Source organism: Charadrius vociferus, unplaced genomic scaffold (assembly GCF_000708025.1).
Source record: "Charadrius vociferus isolate BGI_N301 unplaced genomic scaffold, ASM70802v2 scaffold178, whole genome shotgun sequence".
In the NCBI taxonomy this organism is placed as follows: domain Eukaryota; kingdom Metazoa; phylum Chordata; class Aves; order Charadriiformes; family Charadriidae; genus Charadrius; species Charadrius vociferus.
Genome location: NW_009649717.1, coordinates 3,409,833 through 3,428,027, shown reverse-complemented (window position 1 = coordinate 3,428,027; position 18,195 = coordinate 3,409,833). Strand labels below are relative to the sequence as shown.

The window sequence follows — 18,195 nt, the reverse complement described above, 5'->3', positions numbered from 1 at the left end:
TTAAGATCACACTTTTTGATTCCAGCCTATTGTTCAAGAGATTCATAATCAAAGCCTTCAAACGAAGTCAACTTTCCAAGAAACATTCTGAAATTGGAACTCACACAAAATTGAGGTATACAAAAGACATTAAATATTTATTATAATTACAGCAGCTTTACACAGGAAAGTTAAAAAATTAAAAATATCTCGATTTTTAGATTCATGATTTTTCTTCATGGCAGCTGGTCAGTAGGTCCCTGGGATATCTGTAGGCACCTTTAAGAGTTCTTCAACTTCTTCTTGTAAAGCCTCAGCTTTTTCACTCAGCAGCATCTATTATAGGAAACAAAACCAAAAAACCCTAATGTTCGTATTAATTTTCAACTGTTAGACAGGATAAAACACCAATGTTTCTTTCTAAACTTGCATCTGGTCTGTAAAAAACTTCTGCTGCTGCTCACAGGACTGCAGTACCTTTGCCTCAAAGGGCATTTTCGCAAGTACTACTATCAACATTTTTTACTGTTTAGTGTTTTTCATATGGGTATACACTAACACAAGAATTCATACAGTACACAGATGATTTTCTCAGTCCTGCTATCACATAATACACAAAATTTAACAGAACATAAAACAGTTTTGTCTAGATCTGTGTCCTGGTTTCAGCTGAGAAAGCTAGTTTTCTTTCCAGTGGTTGCTGCATTTTCAGATTTGGTATGAAAAGAATGTCAATAATGTATATTGATTTAGTTGTTACTAAGTGATGTCTATACAAGTCAAGGACTTTTTTCAGCTTCCCACAGAGGCTGAGAAGGAGCACACACAGAACATGAGAATGGCCAATGGAATACTCCATCCCATAGATGTCATGCTCGGTATACAAATGAGGGTTGGCCGGGGGGTGGTGGGATCTGTGATCTCTGCTCAGGTCTGGCTGGGCAACCAATTCGCCAGGCAGCGAGAGTGACTTGTGTCTTGTATATTCTTTTACTATTATTATTATAGAATCACAGAATGGTTAGGGTTGGAAGGGACTTCTGGAGATCATCTAGTCCAACCCCCCTGCCAGAGCAGGGTCACCTACAACAGGCTGCACAGGACGGCGTCCAGGGTTTGAATATCTCCAGAGTGGGAGACTCCACAACCTCTCTGGGCAGCCTGTGCTAGTGCTCCACTACCCTCAAAGTAAAGAAGTTCCTCCTCATGTTAAGATGGAACTTCCTATGTTCAAGCTTGTGCCCATTACCTCTTGTCCTATCACTGGGCTCCACTGAAAAAAGACTGTTCCCATCCACCTCGCACCCTCCCTGTAAGTATTTGTAAGCGTTAATAAGATCCCTCCTCAATCTTCTTTTCTTTACACTAAAGAGACCGAAGTCCCTCAGCCTCTCCTCATATGAGAGATGTTCTAATCCCCTAATCATCTTCGTAGCCCTTTGCTGGACCCTCTCCAGCAGATCCCTGTCTTTCTTGAACTGGGGAGCCCAAAACTGGATGCAGTACTCCAGATGCAGCCTCACCAAGGCAGAGTAGAGGGGAAGGATGACCTCCCTCAAACTACTGCCCACACTCTTCTTGATGGACCCCAGGATGCCATTGGCCTTCTTGGCCGCCAGGGCACATTGCTGGCTCATGGTCATCCTGTTGTCCTCCAATTACTATTGTTATTTTCCTTTCCCATTATTGTCCTAGTAAAATGTCTTTACCTCAACCCACGATGTTTGTTGGGTTGGTTTTTTTTGCCTTCCCCTCATTTTCTCCCTCTTCTCCCTACCCTTCTGGGGGGAGAAGGGGTTGAGCAAGAGGCTGCATGGCCCTAGTTCTGTTAAGTGGTGTTAAACCATGACAAACATAAGAGCATTTTTAACCTTACCCTTTATTTTCCATGTTGGAATAAACATTTGCAAGTTCTGCCTGCCAAGTTGCCAGTTTCTTGCTTTATACAAAATTTCTTCCTGCACCATTTTACATCAGATATATAGGACCCCAGACATTAGGAACTCTTCAATCTACTGCCCTGAACTGTTTGTAGCTGGTAGTTGAAGTATAACAGTATAACTATTGACTGTGTAACATAATACATGCAAGCACTCTTCTAACTTCCCAGTTAGAGAAAACTCCATCAGTTTAATATCTGAGCATGAGAGTAAGCTAGATTGCTGGATTTAGCACTGATGTAGATGAGGAATCCGCATATATCCCTTTCTTCTGGCTCACTGCTTTTTTTTTCTGCTGTGTAAGGAGCCTACAACAACATCAAATGGTCATGACCTTTTTTTAAGCACATAACCCCCACCCAACCCCCAAAGTTACTACTTTTACTCCATGAGAATATACAAACCAAGACTTTGTTATTGACTGCATCATTTTTACACCAACCACCCATTCATTAATTCCAGGCATTCCCTGACTTTACCAAAAGCAGAATCAAACATGAAGCCAATGCCATTGCAACAGCAGATAATTAATGGAGATCAAGGAGAGAAAATACCACCACTTAATAAAGTACTTCCTGTATTTTTTGTTTAGGCACAACTCAATGTTTGTTACAGATCCTTTCCCTTGGATTATTTATGTGTGCCTAAGGCACTAAGCATGCCTTAGAGGCAGATACTAAGTGAAGGCCCTTCTAATAATGCATGTTCAAAATGGAAAACAATTAGAAAGGACAGAATAAACAAGGCATGACAAAAGCAACTTAAATAGGTGAGGTTAACCTTATATGTTGGTTTCAATTTCTACAGTCCTGAAAATACTGTTCTTTTATCACAACTACAGCTAGAATTTCTGTAAGGTAAGTCCTGAGGTATTGGCAAAATCGAGCATTTCCAGTTATGACTCAGCACAGAGATCAAGGCCATCATTTAATTCCCACACAAGCTGTGGAACATTTTTGCCCTTTGCACAACTTTCCACTATCCTGTATATACCAAATTGTTTTAAGAAAAGTTTAAGTTTGCCTGGCATTCAGGAGCATGAGGTCAGCAATTGTTCAATTCATTACTCTTAACCATCTTAAATAAATGATACTGGCAAGAAAATATTTCAATATATTCTTAATACATTGTATTTGGATCACAAATATACACTAGCTAAATCAAATCCTTCACTTTTAACGTCATTCAAACATCCACTTTTGACATATGGAAGTTCTGAAAGAGGTTTTTATAACTTTTTCTAACTTACCCTTGCAGATGAAACAATTTGTTTGGCTTGACGTAGTGACAAGTGCTCAATCATCTTGACCAGAGTTTCTGGATTTGCATTAGCCAAGTGTGCCAAAGTCTTGTACCCTGCATTGTAAAGCTGTTTTGCTCGTGCCTGCAAGTCCAAAACTGTGTTAGATTATTAGAACAGGCAATAAGAATTACCATTAAGTGCTAATCTCTGCACCAACCTCAAACATTTCATCTTTGCATACCAATCCAATTCTCTTAATCGTCCCAAGAACATGGATACTAAGAATCTTTACTCCTCCAAAATACAGCTTTACCCCCAAGATTTACCTCCCCATTCAATCTTATCCAGCTCTTCGGAACCCATTCGTCATTATTTTCTCCGAGCCTAGATGATACTGACCCTGCCATCCTCTTTTGTTACCAAGTTTTCTGCATTCACTGTCACTGACAGGAATGACTGTCTCACATTCTTTGGAGGTGTCTAACAGAGGAGGGCTGATGTTATCTAATTTTTTTTTCCCCCATAGAATTTTCACAGAACAGAGCTCTCACAAAATTCTAGAAAAGAATATACTTTCCTTTTTCAAGCTTATAGGTATTTTTTCCTTTTGTCTCACAGTATCTTTTGTATTTCTCTAGTTTTGTGCCAAGTCATGGCTGTGACCTCACATACAGAGGAGAGACATCACAGGAGAGATTCTCTGGAATTTGATTATCACCAGTGTAAGAGGGTGTGCATTATCTGCTTCTCTTAACTTGGTTTGATCCTGTTGCTATGTAAAGTAGCCAAGTAGTATTTGCTTAACAGAAGGTCTTTGGGCAAACATTTATTTTGCAAAACAAATACTGCTAGAACTTTACAAAGTTTAAATTAAAATGCATTTCCATATTAGTAGTGGAGGGTAACTTAGTATACCCAAGGCTTTAGTATACTGAGTTATGAAATAATACTCATTTGATAAACAAGTGTTACACCTCCAAACATTTGGTCAATTACCTTTTTCCTTTATTCCCCGCACCTCTTTTAAAGACAACAAGGAATAGAAAGACATTTATATCACAACATATGTGGGTTTTTTTAGCATCCAACAGGTAACAGCTTACAATATTTTATCTTCCTCCATGGAAACTGAGGACTATGCATGTTCATTGATGTGAAGTAGGTGTCATTAATTTCACCAAAAATAACCACTAATTGCCAGCAAATATTTTCAGTGCTATATTTGACTGTTATATGCACAGTGAATTAAATTTCACAAAAAGGTTTTAGATTGGTCTTCGAGAACTGTGCAAGTAAACGTGCAGAAAATAATTTTCTCTTTCACAGTAACCTTAAGATTGATTTTGTCATTTCCTCCACAGAAATCTAAGCAAATCACATCTTTTCAAGATGACAGTCTACCTGCTACACATATCAGCTGTCAGTATAGTTTTAACTCCACTGCAGAAGTACCTTGGTGATAGCAATAATTTTGTAGAGCCATCTTTAAAATACAACTTCAGCAGAATCATCCTGTCCAGGCTGGTTTTGCCCTTACACAGAAATGCTCCCATATGGAGTAAACCATGAAAAAAGACTATTGACCTTTTGCATCCAATTGAGAAAGTTTGATATATACAAAAAAAACCCATTAGGCTCGAAGTCTTCATCCTTGTTTAGCTTCTCAGAATAAGACCTTACTGCCACTAAATTGAATGGTTTTCTGACAAACTGATTCTACGATAGGCTGAACAGGCAAGTTAGATCATTTTCCAGAGAAGTTCAATGATTACTTATAAACCTTGCACTGAAGCCCAAAAAGATTTTCTACTTTAATAGGAGTCTTCAATTCAGAGACTGGTTAAGTTTCTTATTTAAAATACATGCAACACTGCAAGTTATTGTAAAAACCTAAGTTCCCAAGAGGACTTCACATATTTCTGTGAGGATCTTCTAACTTAACTCAGTATGTAAATTCTTATTCCTCTTTACTCCCACGAACTTACCACAAAAGAAACATGGACTCTGTTTTCCAACTGAATATACAGCTAAATTATTGTCCAAATACAGAATTTTCACTGTTGCCGTGGCAGCAGCCAAAAGAAAAAACATCACTAGCTCCAGCTCACATTCTGTCAACAGACCACTTCTTCCCACACCTCCAGGATTGTTGTGGGATACCTGCACTATGCCAAATTCTCAATAAAAAACTAGCTTGGTATTCCAGGTATACTTGAAAGGCACAGCAACATTTAGGATACAAGTTTACATTGAAAAATCTCACAAAGCCACGTTTACTAACCTCTAGAACCCCTGCTACCTCCATCAGAGGGATGAGTTCTGTCTTAACACAGTATGTCAGCTGCTTGGTAAGTTCTGTCAGCAAGGCTTTATAAACCCAGAATTCTTCCAGTTCCTGCAGAGACGAAGATCACTAAAAATCAGATCCTAAGTCTGTATTTGGGGTGTGTATGACTGATAAGAGCTCTGCTACGGCAACAAGCACATATTTGGCTTTTAGATAGGGAAGCACTATTATTTCTAGTTAACCTTTCAGGTAGTTGTAGAGTTGTATTCAGCGCTCTCCAGGTGAACATGCTAAAGTTGGTGCAGTTCTGGAGGCTAAGCAATGCATTATTTCAGCAGAGGAAAAAAAACAGGAGAACAAGCAAAGTCAGCTGTTTTCCTGAGATGCCATTCCACAAGCAGAAAGGTAAAATTGTCAATTATTTCACCAACAGCACTGACACTGATCAATGCCCTGTACAGTTTGTATATTTTCACATTCTCAGTCCATAAAGCTTACTTTTAATATAAGTAATATCACTGTACCAGCATGCTTTTCTGAACAGGAAAAAAATTTTGAACAGAAAAGGTGAAAAAACATGTTTTCGCACAGGAAAGGTAAATACACCACCTGCGTTCAGTTCTAATGTAAAAGAACAAAACTCCAGCTTTTGTAAAACTAGTCCCAAAGAATTTACTGGAATTCATTTAACACACTACCTCACAGAAATGTAGAACACAGGAGGTGAATGAGGCAGCAGAATTAAGGAGATTTTGCACATATCCTCGGGACATATTAAATTTCTCCGAAACGCTCCATACATTGGTCTCTTTCAGTAGGGTATAAAGGACAAATGACAGGTAGAGCCTGTTTACTGCAGCACTGTCCACGTTCTAGGAATAAAGGTAGTTAGACTTCAGAGCCAGTATCACATTCAAGATACTGTTAGTGCTACAAAGAAATTGGTTTCATCTCTAATCCTTGATATCTCTCAAACATGTCTATATTATACCCAAAGACATTAAACAACATTAAGAAAACCAACAAATGAGGTTGAAAGAGCCTTAATAAGTAGAAGAGTAACAAAGAACACTAGCAGAAAAATAATCTAGAATTTGTAAACAATCAAATGAAATGACTGTCATCTTAGGTGTGAGAAATCTCCAGCCTACCTTTCTGATGGCTTGACCAGAAGCCTTTTTTGTAATAAAGCTTTCAGGAACTCCAACAATATCCGCTACTTTTTGCTCTGCTGCACTTAGCTGGTTGAACTAAGATAAGATTGACTACAGTCAAGATTATTTATTAACAACTCATTCAAAGTTACTAGTCTTATAAATCAGAAGAGCTGCAGACAATGTAAATATGCTCTATTCAGCTGTAAAAAAAAAGTAATTCACGTCAAATTTATATAATACTGATACCACCTGCAGACAGATAATTTGCTTTCTCTTTTCTTCCATGAATGACAAGCTTTCATTCTTTTTCATCTTGAACTCCACTGGTTTGGAAATACATTTACACTTGTGTTCTGCTGATAAGCTTCTGGTGTGCATACATATGAAGTTTTTCTTTTTATAAATGTATAGCCTACTCTAGTATTAAGGTGCACACAGCATCACTTCTTTCACATCCCTTGGCAAAAACATCTACTTGTATATTTAAGATTCAAGATGAACAGGTTAAAAGTCCAGGAGAACTATGTCACTTCTAAGTGCTCACATATTTTTTTCCAAGAAATGTCATCAACCTTAAAGTATCTCCTGGATTTAATGTCTTCCCCAAATGGGGATCAAAGGCTGTTCTCCAAGCTTAACAATTGTTCTGCAGACTCCAGGATAGTTTTATAAAGAATTTTCAGATATTTAGGTCTCTTAATATTATAGAAAACACAAGTTTATTACTCAAAGTGAAACAATGTTGTTCAGTATCTCTATATAGTACTTAGACACTAGACTAGTACTATAATCACTAGACACAGATCTGTAGTTTCTGTGCCCACTTGTTTGAATTATCTGTAACTGTCCATCTCTGAATACCATGTTTTAACAAAATTAAATAGATTTTAGTGCTACCCCTAGTATACAGCACTTTACAGAAACGGGATTAGTTGTATTATGGGTGGATCTTACAGAGTGTGCGAGACCAGGATAAGGGCTGTGCTGCTAAGGCTGACATAAGCACAGCAGTCTGTAGGAAGGTATTGGACACAGTGTAATAGGTGCAATCGTGGCTAGAGTTAAGCATTAGACTCAGATATCAAACAAAGATTACCATTTAACACTCTAAGCTACAGATTAAATAAACGAGCATCAGAAGGCTCTTGATTAATTATTAGCCGTTTTCTTGCAAGAATACAATGATGTGATTACATATAACTATATAAGAAAGTTTTGTTTAAGATTAACCAGACTCTGGTGATAGCACCAAGGTTAGAGTTGGGATTTGGAGTACTGGCAACTCAAAAGATGTGTTTCATGGCACAGTTTTCCCCAAACAAGGTCAAATACTATAGATGCAAAAGAGAACTTAGGTTTTTATGCAATACGGGAAAGCGATTCTGCCCTGTGACTGAAAATAAAATAGCATATCTTAACTTTTAATCAAATCTTTACCCCACTATCCACATTTCCTATGTGTATAAACTTAACTAAAGTTTGATAAGCAGGATTACTATATGCCCCAATGCATGTTTGCTAGTAAATTCTCACCTGTCTCAAGTATATCATCCAATCTGGGCTACAGTTAGAAGTCATATCATATGGAGTTGCCAGATATAGAAGATGAAGATTGCTCTCAAGAATCAGCCCTTCCAAACCTTTCTTCAGTTCTCTGTAAAGAAGATTGCAGTATGCCAAGTCTATAGACCCTATAATAAGCACACAATGTATTGCAATTTTAAATAGGCATACAGGGTTAAGTGTAATAGATTTTAACATGGAGTCAATAATTCGTTTATCTTCCACAAAAGCTTGTTATGCCACCTAAATTGAAGAGAAATAACTGCAACCTGAATACGTGCTCTAACGTAACATAAGCAGTGAAACAGAACTAAGGAAAGGCAGTCACCTACTGCCACATACGTCCATTCTTTGTGTGGTTTTGGAGTGTCTGTGAGTTGCCTTGGCTTTAATGAAATCCTTGAACAATTTTGTAGGCTGGAGGAATCTTCCAGAGATTTGTTCTATTCCAGTTGTGTTCCATACCCCATATCTTTATGCTATGGCAGGAAAACAGAACTTTCTGATATACTCTCTTCTTTATTACAACTGGTCTAATGTTATATGCTTCTTTTCCCTCTTAAGCTTCCCTCTAGGTCAAGAAATCACCCTGTTCACAATACGTGTTCGTAACAATGAATTATAAAATGAGGTTGCGAGCCATTTTGATTACAATCACTAAATCAAATCTTTAAAATCATTTTTTGTGGGGATACAGTTCTGGTTTTACTCCCATTGTGACCAGTGTTATTACTCTTCATTCCCATCATGTTCAGTTATACACTACTTGTTCATTCCCATTTTCAGTCCAGCACATCATTTAGTAATCAAAACTGTCACTCTACAACTTATTTTTCATTGCAGTTTCAGACTGAAGATGGGAAAATATATTGAACTAAGGCTCAGATGAAAGGATTTGCTGAAATAAAGATTATACTAAGAATAAAAAAAGGCTTACCTTTGTATGTAGCTTTACCCAACGGTGTGATTGTTAGTATACATTTAGAATTGTGGTCCTTCTCAGATATTCTTCCTTTTACCAGTCCTTTTTCAATTAAATTTTCTAGCCCATCTTTAATTATCTCTGAGAGACTCTTCTCTTTAGACAGCAGCTGCTGCTGAACACCCAGCAACGTACTACACATAAAATTGTCGATTTCCTCATGGGTAACTGCTATCTGCATCAGTTTTGCAAGTGATTAGCATGTTTAAAGGTGTAATGTCACATAACACATTTCATAAGTTATATGAAAAAGTTTACTGACTAGAGCAGTTGTATTTCTGTAGAAATGCATTAACAGGATATCAATGACAACAAATAGAACAGTCTATGATGGATCTGATGGGACTGTTATCCATCTGTTCTATTAGTCTAGCTACTGCATCATGTTAATTTGTTTCCACTGTTTGCATTTTGAATCACGTATCAGAAAAGAAAATGTTAAAAATACTGTAATATATCATAAGGTAGGTATAATTTTGTCTTTTATACATAAGGAAATTGTCATGTCACATGATTACTTGATAACCGAGTTAAATAAAAAGACTAACCAAATCTTTGTTCTTTTCATCTGATTAAAGCTGTTCTGAACTTGTAGCCAATCTATTTAAAAAGTCTGTTTTTCTATAGAAACAACAGATAAAATTTTCTTTGCATTCCCAAGTACTTAAGTTACTCACAGAGAAGAGTTAACTGATACCTTCAGTCCAACCAAAGACAACAACAGGCTCTGCATTCCCTTGGTCAACTCCAGCAGAAGATTGCTGTAACAATTCTCCAAAGGACTGTTAACTAAATCCTGAACCTGAAAAGGTCAATATATTAAGTTCAGGGAAAATATTTATGCATTAGATTTACATTTTTCAAAATACTGATACAGATGATTCAGCTTATAAAGACAGTAAGTACAGCTGTCTAAAGTTTACAGTTCACATCTAAAAACAAATCACATAAACGTAGTTTATAAGTATTATTACATAAGTCAAATACTTGAAATGTTGAGAAGCGAACAAAAATTAAGCTAGGCAGCTCAGCTCCTCCTGTTTATCCCACCAGCTTAATACAACAATTTAAGTTACCAACAGCTTTGTAAAAATTACCAAGTGTTTGTCTTTTTCTTGCACTATGAGAATACTTTCTCCAGCACTGTCAATACCGGCTCGACCAGCTCTGCCAATCATTTGTTTATACTGGTTCTTCTTCAGGAAGTCATTAGCAACATAAGGAGCTCTTAGAATAACCCTATAAAGAAGTCTTTAGTAAGTTATGCTTTATATTAAAATTGCTAAAGCAGCAATAAAATTTTACAAATGCATTCTTCATATATGCCCATTGCTTAGTAACTAATAAAAATCAAATGCACCTGTTTGAACAGTTGTGCAAATCAATCAGGAAAACATCTAACAATTTAAGGTTTATTGAATGGTAAGCCATGTTTATTATGTTTTGCAGAACCTTTGGAACTAGTCTTTACATCTACTCAAAGGCCTGAGTTTGACTGCAAATCACTGAGATATAAAATAAACCCTGCTAAAAAACATAAGCAACACTGACCATACATCAGTTATGCTAGAAAGACAACACTTGTCTGTATGAATTTTTTTTCCTCCCCTCAGATGCATCATTCCAACATACATGCACACAAAACTGGATTCTTAGCACAGTGTTCGGTCATACAGACTACAGCAATCATATCATCAGCACTTGTATAAGGAAGGATAGCACATTTTTGTGTTAAAAACTATAGTTTGTGCATAGTTAAAAACTACTAGTTTGTGTTCAAACTGTATATCCTTGGAAAGGATTTATTTTACAATTTAAACACTCTTCTTAGGACAGTATCTAAAGAAACCTTATTCTTCTGTGTAACATTACTAAAATACTGAAGCATTTCCTAAATTTATTAAAATTTCCTTAATCTGTTTACATAAGTGCTCTTCAGCTATGCGCTCTGAGGGACTTGCTACCGAGTCACATTTCCTAAGTAAAAATTCTGCAGTCTGAGTTGAACAAAATCTCTTCTGCTTCCAATTTGCTAGTAAAAGCAGAAAAATGTTTTAAATAGCACCAATATTTCCAACTTATTAAAGCAATTTCTACAAAGCAAAAAATCAATGCAACAATGAAATGCGTTTTAGTTACTAACCTTCTAGCTGGCAGGTTCACTCCAGCAGCTAAAGTAGCTGTGCAAGCAAGGAGACACAGGACACCTGTAGAATATGCTTCCTCTATACTTTTTCTTTCATCATTTGTAAGGCCACTGTGGTGATAGGCAATACCAAAAGGAATTGTTTGCATCAGAACAGGACAGACACTTCCATTTCCAATATTCTTTAGGTTCTTGATGAGATCTTGTTTCTCTTTCTCCCTGTGAGCTCTAAATTCTCTTGGAGGAGGAAAAGCATTTTTTTTAGACTTCAATCATTAACTACTTTAAAAAAAAATAAAAATCAAGAGACATGCTCACTGTCTATTTCTGTTCATTATCCATTCCTCTAATATCTAGGTTGGAGAAATAGTTATTTCCAGTAACTTTAAAATAACAATACACAGGAGACTGATTAAGTTGCAATGAAATACTGACTGGGTGTGGGTATCGCATGCACTAAAGAAAGGAAACAGGGCCAGTATCAGCTCATAGTGATAATTACAGATACATCAAAAATGGTCTCAATTTTGATTGCAAGGGAGGGGGTTTGTTTATTTTAATGCAATTTCTTCCTACATAAAATTTAACTTTGCTAGACCGTTATGAGTTGATTAAATCATATTTAAATGAAATCAAACGTAAGTCTTACTTTCTTTGCTTTATTAATGAAGCCTGGTTTGATTTTACAACCTATATTCACAAAGCAGGTATGGAACAGATAATCTACTGCTAACATGACCAAATACCAAGCTATAGAGAAAATGTTTGTTTTCTAAAGTTGCAGAGACCGGTGCCAAAAGGACACAAGGTTAGATTAATTTAGTATGCCTTTCCATTTTTTTTTATTATTTGTCCTTTAACAAGCATTTTTTAACCATTTTGTTTAAAAAAAGACATTTTTTTGGTAAACTGTTTAATGACCCTTGAGCAGTTTGCTATTCATTTATGCAGTTAGCAACTTTACCTGATTCCATATTCAAAGTATTTACTTCTGATCACCAGGGAAAGTCACTTGCAAACTAGTGAAGATAAAATCTAAGTTCTGAGCAATTATTCCATAAATAATTAAAAATCATTACAGAAACTTACTTTTTGAGGTACTTGCACACCATTGAAGCCACATTTTCACAGTTCTTTTTAGTAGGACAAAAGATCAGGCAGGAATATTTAGGAATAACTTCAGTAACCAGTGCAATGATGTGGTCAGGATCTGCTTTCTCCAGATTACTAGAATACTATCACAAACACAGATTGCCGAACATTTAAACTTAGAAATTAAGTCATAAACTAACTATTCAAGATTTGTTCTCAACCTTCACTAGAATACTCTCATTTGCTTTAATGTGACATAATTGCAAGCAGATGTAGGATAAGCTCTTCTCCCAGTCCCTCATTTGAAAGTGTTTACTAGCACATCTACCTTGAACTGAGGGATACATGGACATAAAAATCAAATGCTTTGTTTTTTCCCCTTAACACTTCCATTTCTTTTAACAACACCATAGTGATGTTACTTGTGCTACTGGCAGTCTACCATAACATACATTTTTCGTTTTAAAGGTTGAAATGAATCCCTACAAGGCAGTGATAAACTGATAAAACCCAAAAAAGATGTCGTCTTTTAATACCATCTGAGAGTAACCAATTATTGAGGAAAAACTACTAGAAACCATAAAGCACTGGGTATACTCAAAACCATTGCTCTGCACACGTCAAAATACTGAAGAAACCTCTACCTTAAAGAGGGGTAAAGGACTGAAAATCAAGTAAGCTCTGTAAACAAATAATTGTAAAATAATACATTTCATAACTATAGTTCAAAGAAACTTGGATTTTACCTTGAAATTAAGGAGACGCGAAAAAGTAAAGCCTTTTTCTGTTTTGCTGTCAACTGCATAAATGGAGTCTCGTATCTTTACATATTCCTTTAATTCTACCTAGGGGGATATAAGCCATAAACAGAAACTTTGGTTAAATTATCAAGTCTTCTCTGAAGGTTAAGCTATTACTGACATTCAACTAATGCTTTCTTTTTTCCAAGCATCACATTTTATATACATACATACTTGCATGCACACAAGCACACATTCCACCCCATCAAGAATTTTTTAAAAGTTGTTTTAATTATTTGCCTTGAAAGAGTAACTATTTATAATGAAGGACATGACAAACACTGCATCCCATGAACCATTCCTAAACTATTGTCATGACAGCATTCAAGCACCAGTAGTCCAGATTCTAGTTATATCAAATGAACTGTAATGAATTATCACAGTAGCTGTAATTTAGAAATTGATTTACTCAAAATGACACAAAAGACTTAAAACAACACCATAAAGGTACTACTGGCATTTGTGCATTTACAAGTGCATAGTGCTATTTATTGTATTGATACAAATGCAAGCAGTAGCAGGCATCATATTACATTACCCTGTGAAATTAAACACAAAAGCTGTGATATGATGCTAAACAGATATGCTACGATTTTAAAGCCACATAACTTCTTTGCTAGTTTGTTATCTTGTATACAGACCGGTCTAAAATTATTAGTGTAGTACTCTGCTTGCAGGAATTTCTGCAGGTCTCCAACATTACTTAAAGTTGCACTCATTCCAATGATTTGCGTGTTTTCTGTAAAGCAGAAGTTGAGATGAATTTATTCACATGTTCACAATTTTTAAGATTTCTGCTCAGTATTTAATTCACAATCCTACTTTGTTAGTCTTTTGAAATGCCAAAGTAGTAGGTTTGAAGGGGGATATAGCTAGGAAATATTAGCCGAGACAAACAAAGGAATCCTTCTCTATAGAAGCATTTAATTGGCATGACTAAGGGACTCCTATGAAGAAATGGAAGACATTTGACAACACTCAGGATTTCTCAGAAAAGTAGTATCAAAAAAGCTTCAAAAACCAAAGACCATCATCACAGGGTCAACTGACTAACACTTAAATAAGTAAACATGGGTAATGTACAGAGTCATGCCACATTTTTCAAAAGCTACCAGAACACTACAAATCAAGAAAGCAAAAGTATGACTTCTCTCTAGAGATTCCATCACTACAATATTTCAATAACATCAGCTGCAGCCATGACTTACTGCTAGTGTAAAGAATTTTAGCAAGAGTAATTTCCAGTGTTGCTCCACGACTTCCTTCACCAAGCATATGCAACTGCGCACAGAAAGGAAAAAGAAAATGTGAGAATATTATTGAGTTTAAATTATATCTATAAAAAAAAAAATATGTAGCCCTAAAAAAATATCTTTGTTGGACTTCCTCATGATATCCCTCTGGTAATTGTTGACTGCTAAGTTCCTCCCAGAAGTATAGCCTCACCGAAACAACATTAAAGAATCACGGAAAAACAGATGCAAGAGCAAACGCAAATAACAAGATTTACCTTCCATTTAACCAGATCGTATCTGACACAAACAGTTGATTCCTGACAGAAAACAGTTAGTGTGGAGATCTTTGTATTCACCAGCCTAAAGCAATTCCAAACAAACCATGTTTTAAGCAACGCTTACAGTGGAAATTAATATAAAAAAAATCTAGTAGCCAGCTACTACCAGAAAAAGTAGAAGTTAATTCTTAAGCTGCCTTCTGTTTAGAAGCTACTGTGTTTAAGTAAGGTCAGTCAGCCTGAAGCATTCCATGAATTAAACATCCCTGTTAGATGTTACACGTTACCCCATGTTAACATGTTACGCACTACAGATGTTACCCCACAATCAACCCTAAGTAACACAACTCAGCCACACCACTAAAGAGCAGAATAAGGGGCAATTCTCACAGTCAGATGTCACTTAACTTTGGGTTTTTATGTTTCATTTAGTCATTATTAGTACCAGACACAAAGTCTCATGGTTCCATGTTTAGGACTTCAGTTTTGAGATTCATAAAAAATATTCCATATGATTAAAGTGGTTTATGTTTTCTCTAATCTATTAGAGGTGTGTAACTGACGAGTAGTTATTAAGTAATTCACCACCAACCACTAACACAGTAGAACTCTCAATATAGAGGCTATTGTCCTGATATAGCAACAAATGCTTCAGTTAAAGAAAAACAAGTTTCAATATTATGGAATTATATACCAATGCAGAAAAAAAATTAGTTAAGTGGTACTAATTTCATGATAAATACAGCAAAACCAAGTAACCAAAAAAGCTGCTCTTTGCTAATAATTGCGTATTATAAATATAAGTCTTGTAGCATACCTCATCTACTACAACCAGACCAAGGTCATCAATTCTTTCTGTTTCAATTAAGGAATTCACTAGAGCATGTCCTTTTTCTATAGTAGCAATATAAAGAGACTTTTTTATTCGCCTCTTGATTGGTGGAATTCTTCCTTTACTTCCTGCATATTCTTCAACCAGGAAACCCAATTCTATCCCAAAACTCGATAAACCCCTAACCTGTAAAAATAAAAAAAAAGAATTCAAGAAACAAACCCATGCTCATTTTGGATTTCAGATCTGCCTCAAGAACTCAACGTGCATATAACCAACCCACACCACAATCAACTCTTTGAGTTAGTGAAAACATATTAGCTGTAATTACATTTTCCAATTGCAAAGCTGAAGTGTTTACAAATATTATCAAGCTTGGATTACATCTGTTCTCTAAAATTAACTTTTCCTTTATATCAAAGAAATATTAGTTTTTATTTCAAGACTATTTTTTCAGCAATTTGAGCAGTACAGATCTAAGACTGCAGAACTATACATAACATTGTAAAAAGCTATTATTTCAAAATTCAGCACACTTTAAAAATCAGCATCTTCACCTCATAATTTAAGTCTCTTATTACAAAATTACTGACCCTCAGAGTAGCAGTTAGGAGAGAAGTCACTTGCTGATTTATGGAAGTCATGGAGTCTGCTAAAATTAGTGTTAAAACCAGCTAAGTAACGAGGCATATCAGAAAAGATAAGCAGCATCAGAAACACAGTATCCAGACCTTTTCTTGGACAATAGCAACATACGGCAGGATCATCAGAACATCCTTCTGCCTGCAGAGTAATTCTTGGAGAATTATTATTTCAGCTACAAGTGTTTTTCCACCACTGGTTGGCAATGAGTATATCAAATTCTTTCTTTGCTGTAGAGATTCTAACATTAGACAATCATGCTGCCATTCTGCAAAATTAAAAAAGAATTATTAGCAATCACTAGGGAGATGTTAATCAGTACCAAAATTGCCTCTACTTCATATGAAATACTTTAAGCCTTGCATTTGAGTTTTTCTTCAGTAAACCACTAAAAGCTTTCAAAGGATTCTATAAACCATAATTATCTTTCCCACCCATCTAAAAAAACAGAATAACCACTTAATAAAACAATCGCTTTCCAACATTGCTTACATTAAGTATTACCTTAACTTAAATATTTCAATGTAATGGGTAAAACAGGCAACACCACTGAATTCTTTTTTTCAACAAACCATTAGTCACATTACCATAAAGCGTTTCAATCCCTCGAAACTGCCTGAACAGATCTTTAACTTTGCTAGGTAATCCATAAAAAGGGCCTATATCAACAGAGGAAGATTCTAGAGTTTTCCTAGCAACACAAATCTCTTCAGATAAAACAGCTTCTTTAAGCTGCTTGGTCTTAGAGACCTGCAGAGTCTGGGCTTTGGCATTTCCAGTCATAGCACTTTTCAGATGATCTTTAAGACTCTCAGTTTTAAATAAATTGCACTTATTTGAGTCTGAGGAAAAGCCAGTAGGCCTGTTCTTGCATTCAGCATCAGGACAAAGAGGTGATGGACTCCTGATTTTGTCTGAGGAAGAATTCACACATTTATTCCTCCTTTCTGAGACTGGAGATATTCTAGAACCAGAAGAAAGTTCATCCATTTTCTCAAAATACAAAAATTGTGATGACGGCAAGTCATCTAATACAGATTCAGTCAGTTCTTGATTGCTATCCACCGGGTCATTTTCATTCATTTGGAAAGCATCCTCCTTGTCAGCTTTAAGGACAACCTTATCTTCTGAAGTAGAAAAATTATCTTGTTTTTTCAGGTGAATTCCTGACTGATTATTCCCAAGAACGATGTCTCCAGCTGCTTTAATATCTATACTTTTATCCTGCAGGTATTTGTGTTCTATATCATCAACTTGAGCTAGCAAAGAATCGTTTCCAGAAAAGCTGTCAAAGTCACCAAACATATCTTCTTCACTATCATTACCACACTGCAAAAACATAACAATGAGCATTAATACTCCAAAGTAACATCAACACATGAAGGCAACATAACTCATACAGCACACATGAAGTACAAGCCATTTAAGTCTTCCCCAATTTAACGAGGAAGTAAAGTGTTTTCTGACGCTGCTTGTGCGGAGGACCTAGCTTGACTTCTAAAGGAATACATGCTTTAACTCAGTGAAACTTAAACCACGAGTAGACATGATACCTGTAAAACTACTTGGTAGCGACAGTTTTCTTTAAAGGTTAGTTTAAGCCAAAACGCATCGCCCCTCACGCAAAGCCAGGCCTTCCCCGACCCACAGTCACCCAGGCTCGGTCTGGGCCAAGCGGCCCTCCCAGACAGCGTCCCCTCGCCTCCGCGTCCCGCCCTAGGAGCCTGCCCGCCCGCTCCCCGCCAGCCCCGCACCAGGGTCTCCGCCGGGGGCCCCTCGCCACCGGAGCCCGGTCTCTTGCGAGCCACCGGCGAGCAGACAGCGTTAGGCTGCACCGGGGGCCGGCTCCGCTTGCGGGCAGAGCTGGGGCGGCTCTTCCTCCGCACCGCGAGACTGGACTCGGCCATCACCGCCGGCCCAGGGAGCTGAGGGAGGACTGAGAGCTTCCGCCCCGAGAGCAGGACTGCGAGGGAGCGGAGCGGAGCCCGTTACGGCCGCGGCCGGGCACAGCGAGGGCCG

At 36.9% G+C, this 18,195-nt stretch overlaps 1 protein-coding gene across 1 annotated transcript; it reads right to left on the bottom strand.

Annotated features, from left to right (window-relative positions):
• Positions 1-228: 228 nt before the first annotated feature.
• Positions 229-18,083, bottom strand: HELQ (helicase, POLQ-like). Its single transcript, XM_009890765.1, has 18 exons — positions 17,931-18,083; positions 16,764-17,505; positions 16,255-16,444; positions 15,520-15,715; positions 14,398-14,470; positions 13,831-13,928; positions 13,136-13,234; positions 12,387-12,532; positions 11,295-11,534; positions 10,249-10,390; positions 9,849-9,953; positions 9,107-9,326; positions 8,140-8,297; positions 6,601-6,699; positions 6,148-6,321; positions 5,444-5,557; positions 3,169-3,303; positions 229-315 (listed from the first exon to the last, which is right to left on the bottom strand). Exons 1-18 carry the CDS (start codon positions 18,081-18,083, stop codon positions 229-231), a joined length of 3,171 nt encoding a protein of 1,056 aa, XP_009889067.1.
• Between the last annotated feature and the right edge of the window lie 112 nt (positions 18,084-18,195).